This window comes from Lissotriton vulgaris, assembly GCF_964263255.1.
Source record: "Lissotriton vulgaris chromosome 9 unlocalized genomic scaffold, aLisVul1.2 SUPER_9_unloc_2, whole genome shotgun sequence".
In the NCBI taxonomy this organism is placed as follows: Eukaryota; Metazoa; Chordata; class Amphibia; order Caudata; family Salamandridae; genus Lissotriton; species Lissotriton vulgaris.
In genome coordinates, this window is record NW_028240617.1 from 926,090 (window position 1) to 939,155 (window position 13,066).

General features: G+C 43.2%; 1 protein-coding gene across 6 annotated transcripts in view; it reads right to left on the reverse strand.

Annotated features, from left to right (window-relative positions):
• LOC147672943 (FYVE, RhoGEF and PH domain-containing protein 5-like) overlaps positions 1-13,066 on the reverse strand; it is a 488,188-nt gene that overhangs the window by 153,544 nt on the left and 321,578 nt on the right. For all 6 annotated transcript variants that reach the window (XR_015303474.1, XM_086947902.1, XM_086947904.1 and 3 more), the window contains exons 8-10: positions 9,967-10,054; positions 6,605-6,655; positions 1,381-1,439 (exon numbers count right to left, since the gene is read on the reverse strand). Coding sequence is in view for 5 of the 6 variants with exons in the window: in XM_086947902.1 (XP_086804028.1) it covers positions 1,381-1,439; positions 6,605-6,655; positions 9,967-10,054 (198 nt within the window). In the remaining variant the exon portion in view is untranslated. The remainder of the gene's footprint in view (positions 1-1,380; positions 1,440-6,604; positions 6,656-9,966; positions 10,055-13,066) is intronic.

Below are 13,066 nucleotides of genomic sequence, written 5' to 3' on the forward strand. Positions count from 1 at the left end.
ATACTGATTACATTATCCACACTGCAATCAAGGATCATGCTCTCCTCTTTATTCTGCACTGTCTCAGTAATGGCGTACTGCATGGCGACACACCCACAATATTCCCAGTGTACCTAACTTGTTTTCCGCATTGACTCCCAGATCTCATACATCTTCCGCTCATGAACTCCACAACCCCAGGCAAAGCTCCATGAAGCAGAAGCACCACCGGTCTCTCTCACTTACCCTCGAGCAGGGCCATATTTACCACAAGACGGAACCAGACTACCCGTCACGACCGCATGCACAACTCCAGATCTTCCCACATAGGACATACTCCAACGATACATCCAAATATGCAGGACCATCTGCAATCATTCGGGCAGTTAGAGTGCTACAATTCTACACCTGTAGCAGCTATGTACAATGAAAGTGGTCAGTAACATACCAAAACATGAGATAGTCAAAAAATCCCATCTGGTCTGGTTTTACTGTCAATCACTGTGTAGAATCAAGCGGTGCCTGCCTTTTAGTTCCTTCCTTACAACACTGCTTGCATTGCTTCTTTCCCATATGGAGGGGGCGATGTGCTAAACAGCCACCTACACACATCGTCCCTTGCCTTTGTAAAGTTTACACGCAACATAGGAGTTGGTCCATGCAATGAGAACTTCATTCACTCACAGCCTCCCCTGCGCTCTAGGCCGGATCAACTTAAAGCCTCCTGCATTGGGTACAAGACCTTGTACCCAGCTGAGAAAATCCTTCATCTTTTAGGAAGGTGCACAGCTTTAAGTATGACATCGCCCTACTGGAATAACCAATACATGCAAAGAAGTCTTCTCCGCCTTTGCCCATCGACTTTGAAATGTCTTCCTATTCCTTCTTGGTCTAGCAGCCATTCTCCGATCCTTCGGAAAGGAACAAAAAAGGAAAAGACTGTCTTCTGCCAACAATACCTCTTCATGCAGTTCCCACTCTGTGGAGGATAAAGGACTCTATCTCTGCCCATTGTACAAACCCATAACCAGCATTGCGCAACCAGCAACCACATCATACCGTCATTCTACTTCCAAAAGCTCCAATGGTCAACGGTTCATGCCACCCACACTCTCTACTCTGCAATGTGTGATACTGCTGGGGTCTATACTGTAACTTATGCTAATATTCTCTATAGACCTTCATAGCACTATATTCTATACAGCTGCCTGTAGCATTTTGAAGTGAGAAAGGCGATCAACAACCAAACAACAATATTAAACAAAAATAAACAATACATGGTAAAGACTAAAGGTCCCTGTGGTTTTTTGACTTTTGAAGAGAGGGCACGGGTTGTTGTATTATCGAATCCATAGTTGATTGTAGGGTACCACCAGTGAGAAAATGGCAGAATTTACTTACCCCCTGTCTCATGTTTTCGTTGGCTTGATCAGCAACTTCGGAGATGAGGACCAAGGCGGCTGATTTAGGAAAGGAAAAACAACATACATGATAAGTTAGTTACCCAAACAAAATCACATGGGTCATGCACAACTGGGCTCTTCAAACTTTTCTTTGACATGACCACATTTTCCTTTAGCAACAAATATTTAACATTGATGTGAATCCACAATCTCTATTTTCATCTTTTCTAAGTTGGAATAAATGGCATTAAATTGGCCTACAACCCACACTGCGACCTAAAGAAAGCTCTCTGCTGACCCCACTGGGGTACCAACCAACAGGTTTCAGAGACCCTTGATTTAGAGAATAAAGGGGTTCTTATCCATATGGTGCTCTATGTTCTGTGAGAAATGGTCAGCTGTTTATCTTAATAACACGACTCAGTGTGTAAGACATAACAGTAGCAACACCCCTGGGTCCTGAAACTGCAAAGACATCAACTTAACCGGATGTAGACTGGGTCTGAAACATCTATGCAGGTTACATACTGCCTGTACCCACACCTATGTGGACAAGGACAGGCTCCTCCGGTTTCATTGATGGTTTTATCAGCCTGTGTGGCCAATGAGATGTTATAAAGTTTGCATGAGCTTGTCTCAGAAGTACCAACCCAGACATTCTGGCCCTGATTCACAAAGGTAACTTCAACCTTTTAGTATTTTAGTAATTTACACCTCTGAGAATGTTTACTACTTTTTTGGCTATTGAAAAAGTCTGAGTTTAAATTTATTCCAAAAGCGTAACTTACATGTCTCCATCAGTGTGTAAAGTTACTCAAAAGTGTAAAAATAAATTACATGTGAAAATTACTCAAAAGTGTAAGTTACCTTTGTGAATAGCCCTCTCAGAAGGGCTCCTCATGCATTTCATTTAACCTCTTCCGTGCTGATGACGAGCTGAGCTCGTCATGACCTCCGCGGAACGCCCACGTGGGGATAATTACCCCGCTGTGCTGGGCGTTCCATTGAGCGGGCGTGGCCATGACGAGCTCAGCTCGTCATCAGCACACGGCGACCGTGCTGCATGGCGAGCCGAGCTCGTCATCAGCACCGTGGTGCTGCGCGCCTGCCCCCTACCCCCGCGCTGCGGGGGAATTAGCCCCGCGGCGATGGGGTTAAATTCCCCACGTAAGGGTAAGAATCACTCCAAATATTTAAATAATGGAAACACTTGGGATTCAGGATCACATGGATTCAGATGCACAAAATATAGAATGTACAATCTTTGGATGAAATGTAAATTCCCTAAATTTCGAATTTGCATTCACCATGGTACGGATGGAAAATTTCATCCAGTTACATTTCTGATTAACAAACATTACTTTTTAGTGACCAATTAACATTTCAAATACATTTAACATTTTATTGACATGTGAGGTGATGTGCATTTTTGAAATAACTACATAGAACATAGATATTCTTCCTTATTTTTATTTTTATATTTATAATATTCTTATTTTTTATATAATTATATTCTTTATATAATTGTATGTTTATATTGTTATTTTAATGTTATTCTTGTAATTTTAATCAGAAAGAATGGTTCTGAGTTATTTTTAATCTGAGAGAAATGCAACAAACAAGCTGTGCGAATGCAAATCATTAAGTTGCAGGCATTTCCTTATTTAATAGTGATTTCCTGTAAAGTACAACTTCAGCAGACTCATTTTTGGGGAGTTAAACAAGGATCTTGCTGACTTAAATGGTTGTAGAAAGTCAGATATTCCTGCAGATGCCCCAACGTCAAAAAACAATTTGCAAGTGACACAAAGTTGAAAATGTTCCACTTACCTTCCCAACACAGCAAACAAACTTTTCTCACCTCTATGGTGGTATGCTATTACTTGTCGGTAGTGGAATGTTATGTGTGGGGGATGCATCGAAGAATACTATGGGAGAATGTATATGGTTTGAACACTTACGGGCAGTAATTGGAGTGGGTGTGTTAATGGTAGACATGACAGCTGAGCTTTGTACTCAACAGTGTCGGACCTTTGTTGCACTCCCTAGTTACCTGGTACACATATATAGTTCTGGAGCTGCATTGCACACTTACCTGGTACACTTATATAGTTCTAGACCCACACTGGCACCCTTCTTACCTAGTACTTATAGTCCTGGATCTACGTTGCACAGCGTACTTGCCTGGTACACTTGTATAGTCTTGGATCCAGCTTGCACACCATATTTACCTGATACACATATAGATCTTGACCTTCATTGCACACTCTATTTAACTTGTACACTTTTATAGTCCTGGATCCATGTTGTGCACCCTACTTACCTGACACATTTATATAGTCCTGGACTTACATTTGACACGCTACTGACCTGGTGCACTTATACAGTCCGGAACCTATGTTGTACACTCTACTTCCATGACACACTTATACAGTTCTGGACTTACGTTGGACACCCTACTTACCTAGTATACTAATATAGTCGTTGACCTACGGTGCACACCCTACTTACCTGGTACACTTATGTAGTCCTGGATCTGTGTTGCACAACCTACTTACCGGGAACACTTATATGGCTACTTATCTGGTACATTTACATGGTCCTGAACCTACGTTTGACCATCCAAGTTATCTGGTACACTTATATAGTCATGGAGCTACTCTGCACACCCTGCTTCCCTTGTACACTTATATAGTCCTGTTCTTATGCCAGTTACCATACTTACCTGGGACACTCAAAACTAATTACTTACTTACCTGACACATTTAAATAGTCCTGCACTTATACTGGATACCACATTTATCTGTTACACTTATATAGTCCTGAACCTACATTATACACCCTGCTTACCTGACACGCTTAGATAGTTTGAGACTTGCGTTGGACACCCTACTTACCCAGTACACTATTATAGTCCTGGTTCTACATTGCCCACCCTACTTACCTGGTACACGTTTATAGTCTAGACCAACATTGCACACCCTAGTTATCTGGTAAACATATAGGGCCAGATGTAAGTAACCTAATACCGGTCGGTAACGGCCGAAATTACCGAATTTCGGCCGTTACCGACCAGTATTAGGCTTTTCAGATGTAGGGGCCTAATTTAAGGATTACCGAATCGGTAAATTAAGGAATCGGTAAATTACCGAATTCTTAAATACCGTTTCTGTAAATTACCGAATCCTAAATGTAGGGAGCACTCAAATGAGTGCTTTTCCCATTTTAGGATTCGTTATTTACCACCAACTACAAGTTGGTGGTGAATATCGAAAACCCCCATAGAAGCAATTTTCTGCAAATTATTACAGTGCCATGTGGCAGACATACATGCCCTTATGGCATGTATGTGTGCCACTTGTGCACCCATACACTATTCAGGGGTGCAACAGGGTGTCAAAGTGACACCCTGCCACCCTTTAATGTGTTCCCCCTTTTACCGAATCGGTATTTACCGATTCGGTAATTCCCATTGATTCCTATGGGCCTCAAGGCCCAGGCCCATAGGAATGAATGGCAATTACCGAATAAGTAAATACCAATTCGGTATTTACCGAATCTTACCGATTTGGTAATACTTACCGAATGAATAACTACATCCCATTTACCGATTCTAAAATACTGAATCAGTAAAATTCGGTATTTTAGAATAGGTAAATCTGGATTACCTACATCTGGCCCTTAGTTCTAGACCTATGTTGTATACTCGACTTATCTACTATGCTTATATAGTCATGGACCTACACTTTACACTCTATCTACCTTAGTCACGTATATAGTAATGGACTGACGTTGGACACCCCTATTTACCTGGCACACTTATATAGTCCCAGACTTACATTGGCCACCCTGGATATCTGGTAAATTTATTAAGTCCTGGAATTACATTTCACGCCCTGCTTACCTGCTTCAAGTACATAGTCCTGCTCTTATGTTGGACACCCTACTTACTTGTTACACTTATATGGTCCTGGATCTACATAGTCCGTCCTACTTACCTGGTACATGTATATAATCTGGACCGACGCTGCACCCATTAGTTAGCTGGTACACATGTAATCCTAGACCAATGTTGCATACCCTACTTACCTGCTACACTTATATGGTCCCGGTCCTACACTGTACACTCTGCCTACCAGACTCCCTTATATAGTGATTTACTTATGTTGGATGTATGACGGTACAACGCGTGCTTTTACAACGCCTACCGTTACGACGCAGGTTTTACAACGCAAGTCGTTACAACGACCTGCGTTGGGGGGCGCTGGATAGTGAATAGTTTAATTTACTATTCCAGCTCCAGTCCCCGTGGATAGTAGAGAAGGTGTTGGATAGTAAATTAAACTATTCCCTATCCTAGAGCGCCCTGCAGCGAAAGTCGTTGTAACGACTTTCATTGTAAAACCTGCGTGGTAATGGTACCGTGTTGTAAAAGTTTCGTGGTAAAGGATGTTTCCCCTTATGTTGGACACCGGACTTACCTGCTATACTTATATAGTCCCGGACCAGGATTGGACATCAGGGATATCTGTTAAACTTATAAAGTCCTGAAACTACATTTCACACCCTGCTTACTTGGTTCAACTATATAGTGTTGGTCTTATGTTGGACATCCTACTTACTGGTATACTTACATCGTCTTGGACCTACATAGCACACCCTACTTACTTGACACATTTCACTCATATTGCTAGACCTATGTTGCACAACCCTACTTACCTGGTACATACATATAGCATGGATTTACGTTGCACACCCTTCTTACCTGCCATATATATATATATAATCCTGGCCCTGTGTTCTGTACTCTACTTACCTGACACATCTGCATAGTCCTAGACGTACTTTGGACACTTTACTTACCTGACACATTTCACGATTATAATGCTAGACCTGTGTTACACACCCACCTTCCCTGGTACATGCATACAGTCTGGACCTACGTTGCACACCCTTTTTACCTGACCCACATATAATCCTGGCCCTACGTTGTGTACCCTACTAACTTACCTGACACATTTACACAGTCGTATACTTACTTTGGAATCCTCACTTACATGGTACATTTAAATGGTTCTCGACATCAGGGCGAAAAAAATGGTAATGGGAAGAGGCCTACAGATGCTCACGTTCCAAAAACAAGGCCACGAGCCTCTGTGTACCACATCAGCACAATCTCAAAGCCCAGCAGTCAGCACAACGTTCCGTCATCACCCGCGTACCTTGTGTGTCTTCATATTCGGCAGAGTCCGGGCAGAGGTTATTCAAGTAATCTGCAAGAGAGGGCGAGAGGTCAGACGCGGCCCGGGAGGCAGGTGACAAGCAGTCGCGCGCCAAGGATAACGAGGGCACCCCGCGCATCCCAGCAACGCAGGAGGCTGACGTTTATTGTCATCCCGGGCCCTGCCGCGTGCAGCGTGGGGTTACAGTGCACGTGCTAATGATGCGAGCTGCCATTCACCCCACCCGTAAATAGCAGTGCCGCTAACACAGTCAGCCAGAGCCCACCCCGCGTGCACGTCGGGGGCTTTGCTCACGTGCAAAGCTCTAAATTCAAACATTAGTTCTCCTCAAGTTTGTGTTTCCTTCAAAGGTGTTCACATTTTGTACTGATTTTGAAGCAGATGCCAAGGGAAGGTGAGCCCAAGGGGACTTTAGCACCTGGGGCATATTTATTAAGCAAACTTGCTGCATTGCGTGAAAGGGAAAAAGCAGAAATGCTGCATATTTACAAAGATATGGAACATTTCTGATCATTTATTTATTTATTTATTTATTTATTTATTTATTTATTTATTTATTTATTTATTTATAAAGTTTTATATACCTTGTGCTGGTGCACTGTGTGCTGCCTATTGCCTGTGCAGGTACCCTTGCAGTTTGTAACACACGTGGAAAGACGAAATAAGCAGAAATAAATATATTTCTCCTTGTTACGCCTCACTGGGGCGGCCATAGCATTTTGACGCATGCTCAGGCTTACAAGTCTATAAATCTGGGATTACGCCCAAATCCATGGATGGATGCATTGGAACATCCATGCACCACCGATGGAACGCCTCTCAAGGTGAAATGTTATATAATAAGACAGCCCAAGCAGCTGCGTTGCGTTACACTTCCTTAGAAAGTCACACAAGGCGGCACAAATCACCCCTTGCGTGCCTTTGTAAGTATTACAAAGCAAGGACAACGCAAAGGCTTCATATATCTGGGCCCTGGTTTCTAGGTGTCTACAACCTTTCTATTGTCTTTCAGATGCAATATTGCAGTCCAATGCAGTGCAATCTATTGCTATTGGCATGCTGGATGGTCCTCCTGTTTCGGCACTTCCTTGTAATTACTGCTCTTTTGGGGAAGCAGATATTTAGTATGCTACTTCTGAGTATCCTTAAACGACTCGTTAGTCTTGGTATCTTGCCTTACTGCCACCTCTCATGTTTCCCCTCCAAATGCATTAACCCCATAAGTGCTGCGTCGGGGCGTTGGCCGACGGCAGCACTACCTCCCCAGTGCTGCGCACGACCATTGGACGTCCATTCAGCACTAGTTCCAATGGACAGCGCAGCACTGGGGAGGGATGTTTACGAGCATCTATGAGGTTAAACCAGCCATCCAGTGTACAATGTCATAATAGATTCCAAAAGGTCAGTTGACATCATCAAATAAACAAACATTCTAAATTGCCTGTTTTTGGCGATTGTTAGAGACACAGGGCTTGGAAAAGAGAGCTGTTTTTAGACCTGGCACTAAAATTATATGCATAATATACTTACTTTTTAGGGGCTTTCAGACATCTTGCTTCAACCATTGGTCTGTAATTGTGTAATTTCAGTTTTTTTTACGTCCTTTACAGCTTACTGCATGGGGCAGTGGGCTAGCCCAGTGCAGCCATTGGCTAACTTCACGATGAGTGCAAGCTACCTTTTTACAAGGACCACATGCATGCACAAGGTTCCCTTCAGGGTGAGGGAAATACTCAATGTGTGTATTTTTGCACACCAAAATATGTTTGCTTTTAGCCAAAGTTTGTTAGGCTGAGGAAGGCCTAGCACTTTCCTCAACATTAAAATGTTGCACAAATTATGACAAACTATAAAAAAAACGTTGACAAAGTCAAAAGGCTGTCAATGCTTGTTTTTATCTACATTTGATGTAGCGAAATGCTAACAGATCTCTTAACCGAGCTTGCACCACTAACAATCACCAACAATAGGCATTCCAGGATGTTGTTTTTGTTTTGGGTGATGTCTGTTTGGGTTTTGAGGTTGCACTGTGATGTCTTTCGCTGAGTGGCCCCTTTAGTAACAGTGAGACATAGCTCCCATCCTCCTGTCCTCGGGATCATTCTTTTTTCAGTCTCTGAGAGTCTATGATTTCTGATTCTGCTCACAATCTCAACAGGTCTTGAATGCCAACCATGCTCCTTATGTGACGGCCGATGAGAGTTTCCAAGCTAGACACAATAGACTGAGTGAGGCCTCTCGGATGACTCTCATGTTAAACCCTAAAACCTTGCACAGGTTCGTCCACCTGCTAGAATCATCTGAGGCCCTTCCATAGAATCAGTAACATGTCTATCCAATGTACAATGGTGCCCTCCATCCTGCATTCTCTGCTCCCCACAGTCTCCTACCATAAATGCAAGACCTCTTCCTGTAAGTGGCAATTGCTACTTCTCCAACAAAAAGCTCTGCATATAGATATTGCTGGGCTGCTCTGGCATAGATTGCTCAATCAAGCCATGGAGCTGGTCTTGCAAACACATGGGTCTCTAAAGTCCTGCATGAAATCCCGAGTGTCACGCAAGCTGCAGGCTCTGAGACAACTTCATTGTTACCCCTGGGTGGAGCATCAGCGTTCCTGCCCTGCGAAGACACACATTTCTCTACGCTACTTATATTATGAGCACCTGAGCATCCCAGACCTTATATATGTCTATAGTCATGAGTACATCCAACATCCAATACAGGTGCGTATTTGAGCCTGAACATTTCTAAGGGCATTCAAGTTACGAGGACATGTGCATGCGTGCATGGCAACGTATACATAGCTCCTAAATGAATGTTACCTCATGCATGTTGTAAAACCTCTAGTGTGCTTACACCCGTGCATATTTATGCAATACTGCCCACTGGGCAGGATGTGAGTACTAGTTAACGACCTATGCGGAGGTATTTAAACACTGTAAGAGGCTGGGTCATAACAAGGGGAGAGGGTGATTATTTAATAGTATTTATTTTCTGCAGCATCTGGACTATAAAAATATTAGCACCCCTCTCCCTAAGCTCAACCAAAACAAATAAACTTCACTCCCACTGTCCATAAGAACCTCCACTGTTCCTTGTGCTTCCTGTCCCTGCTTACAATACAATACCATAGGATTAGTAAAGCGCTGCTTATCATCCGCAAGGGTATCCAGGCGCTTGGAGGGGGCATCCAGTGATTGGCGGCCACGTTAGGAAAAGGCGCGCCCGCAGCTCCAGCTTTTTTGGATGCGAGGGGGGGGGTCTGGGCCAGATGGAGGGACGCGGAGCATAGTTGCCTGAAGTTAGAATGCGGATAGACATCACTCAATAATACTCACCAGTCAGGATCATGTGATACTGGAACACTCGCTCGATCACCCTCAGAAGTTGGTGTTTCACATTTACTCGACCCCAGTCCGGGTTCTGCTGCTCCCCAGAGGAAAGAGAGGACAAGAATGCTTAACAACAGTGTTGGAAGCATAGTAACACCATGCAATACATAACACAAAAATATTAATAACTTGGCTAAGAAAAAGAACCCTCTTCTCTATTTTAAGGATGTTGCAAGGAATTCTATCACATTAAACACAAATTATATTGAAAGTCCAGTTCCTTAAGTTTACAGAAGTTTAACACATAGAAGAGGGGTCATTTATTTTGTGTAATGCATGCTTATTCTCTCTCGTCTCCTCCATCCCAATTAATGCTGGTCTGATGACCCCTCCTAGGAAATATATTGTCCTGCTGCAATTAGGCAAAATAAATGTGTAATATGTTCTATTTGAGTATTGTAAAGCATATATGCAGGTTTTAAATTGAGCCAAAATGATGCTTGGAAGCAATTAAATGTGTGGAGTGGCACAGTGGGTGTAAAACAATGGCATGGAATGAGGCCCGGAGTGATTGCCAGTAGCTGAGATCTGTTCAAGTATTCTTTCATCACCTTGTTGTGAAGCAGGACTCAGTCACACCTCAGCTCTACTTGAGCAAACAAATTAGGTTCATCATCTTCATCTTCAAGAACTGTAGACAGCACAGTGGAAGCTGACGCCATTGAGGTTCTTGAAAGCCTGCTTTGCTGAGGCTGGCCTCAGAATGACTGCCCAAGCCATGGGCCATTGCCCTGTTCTTTCTCTCTTTCTCTCTCTCTCCCTTACACAAACAAAATCTGAAGGTACACTCAAAGCACTCACACAGACCCGCAACACGACAGGCCATTAGGAGTGATTCAAAGCACTTGTGTGTTGGATTGCCATGTGCCAGTGTCTGCAAACATTGTAGCACCGTGACTGGAACCCGCAGGAGTCACTGGCCCATTTAAGGACTGGGATAACAGACTAACACGTCAACGTACTGCAAGGGATTAGGGATTCCCATTCAGGCCCATCAGAGCTTTGTGAATGTACGCATGTATGTAAGGGGTACTTCTATAGTGTGAACCTAGCCAAAAGGCAATGGAGGAATATACAGGGTCAAAGACAAGCACGCAGTCAGTGACAGGAGAGGTAGCTGGTTTATGGACTGTGATGTTGTGTTCTTTAAAGAGGTGAGTGTTTAACTCTTCCCTGAATTGGAGCAGCCTTTGGGCAGTCCTGATGGGCACAGAGATATTGTTCCAGATTCTGGGTACACAGATGGGAAAGGCCCTCCACTTTGTTTTCACTGGATTCCATCCGTACATGGATTGCAGAAGAGACTTAAAGGTCTCACCTCAAACCAGTGAAGAATCAGTTCATTACTGTCCCTGTTCCAGGCAGGCTTGGCAGCATTCCGGTTCCAGACACTGAAGACGAACAGTGCTGCACAATATCTTGCACCCAGCGTATATGCACCCGCCAGTTATTAATGTGAACCACAGTCGATTTTTTCTGGCCTTGAAACATATCCGTGCAGATTGACACCCCCTTTATGCCCAACTACACACATGTATAGGCAGTGCTTTAAATGAGCCGGTACCGTAGGGTACTGAGTACCTGCACTTTTTTTATTTTGAGAGGGAGAGTACATGCACTTCTCAAAGAAAAAACATAATACCTTTAATTGGAGAGTACCGGCACTTCTCAAGAAAAACATAATACCTTTTATTGGAGAGTACCAGCACTTCTCAAGAAAAACATAATACCTTTAAATGGAGAGTACATGCACTTCTCAAAGAAAAAACATAATACCTTTAATTGGAGAGTATGTGCACTTCTCAAGAAAAACATAATACTTTTAATTGGAGAGTACCGGCACTTCTCAAGAAAAACATAATACTTTTAATTGGAGACTACCGGCACTTCTCAAGAAAAACATAATACCTTTAATTGGAGAGTACCGGCACTTCTCAAGAAAAACATAATACCTTTTATTGGAGAGTACCAGCACTTCTCAAGAACAACATAATACCTTTAAATGGAGAGTACATGCACTTCTCAAAGAAAAAACATAATACCTTTAATTGGAGAGTACCGGCACTTCTCAAGAAAAACATAATACCTTTAATTGGAGAGTACCGGCACTTCTCAAGAAAAACATAATACCTTTAAATGGAGAGTACATGCACTTCTCAAGAAAAACATAATACTTTTAATTGGAGAGTACAGGCACTTCTCAAGAAAAACATTATACTTTTAATTGGAGAGTACCGGCAATTCTCAAGAAAAACATACTTTTAATTGGAGAGTACCTGCACTTCTCTAGAAAAACATAATACTTTTAATTGGAGAGTACCGGCACTCCTCAGAAACAAGCAGCTGCTCTGGTACAGAGGGGCTGCACTTCTATTTTCCCATTTCACGGGCTGTGTACAGACACACATGAGTCACTGCCATTAACATGCAGCGAGGACCTCTCATTAGGTCTCTGATATGCTTCCTAACACACAGACATTCAATAACAAACACTCCCTCTATATCTCCCGACAGACGCACAGACACACACACAGACAGACAACCCAAGTGTCGGTAACGGGTAGAAACTATACGCCCTTAGGAAGCATCTTCAAATATCCGTAAAGTGCCTCCTTGGCGCTCAATTTAAATAAAGAACATTAAGTTTATGATTATTTACTCCTGTGTTTCCATTTTATCTCAGTCGATTAGCAAGGGAATGACATCCAACCAGGGGGTAGCAGGGCGCGCCCCTCTCGCACCCGCGCCAGATTTATGGCCCAAATCAAACCCCCATTAAGTGCTTCTGTAAGTAATAAATTGATGCGAAATATTAAAGACGAGTCGCTAGTTCCTGGGCCTGCAGAAGGGGCCTGCTTGTGCAGGCTCCCCTGGGATTCATTGCTACACTGCTGCCGGCGAACCGGGGGTAATTGTTTGGAAGAAATGCCACAGACAGATGAGAACGGAACCCGGAAGTGATTTACGACCTCGACGACAGGGGCCGGGTTAACCTCCTGACTGGTAGAGCAGACACCCCATTAATCAGTGGGCCTCGGAGGTGTCG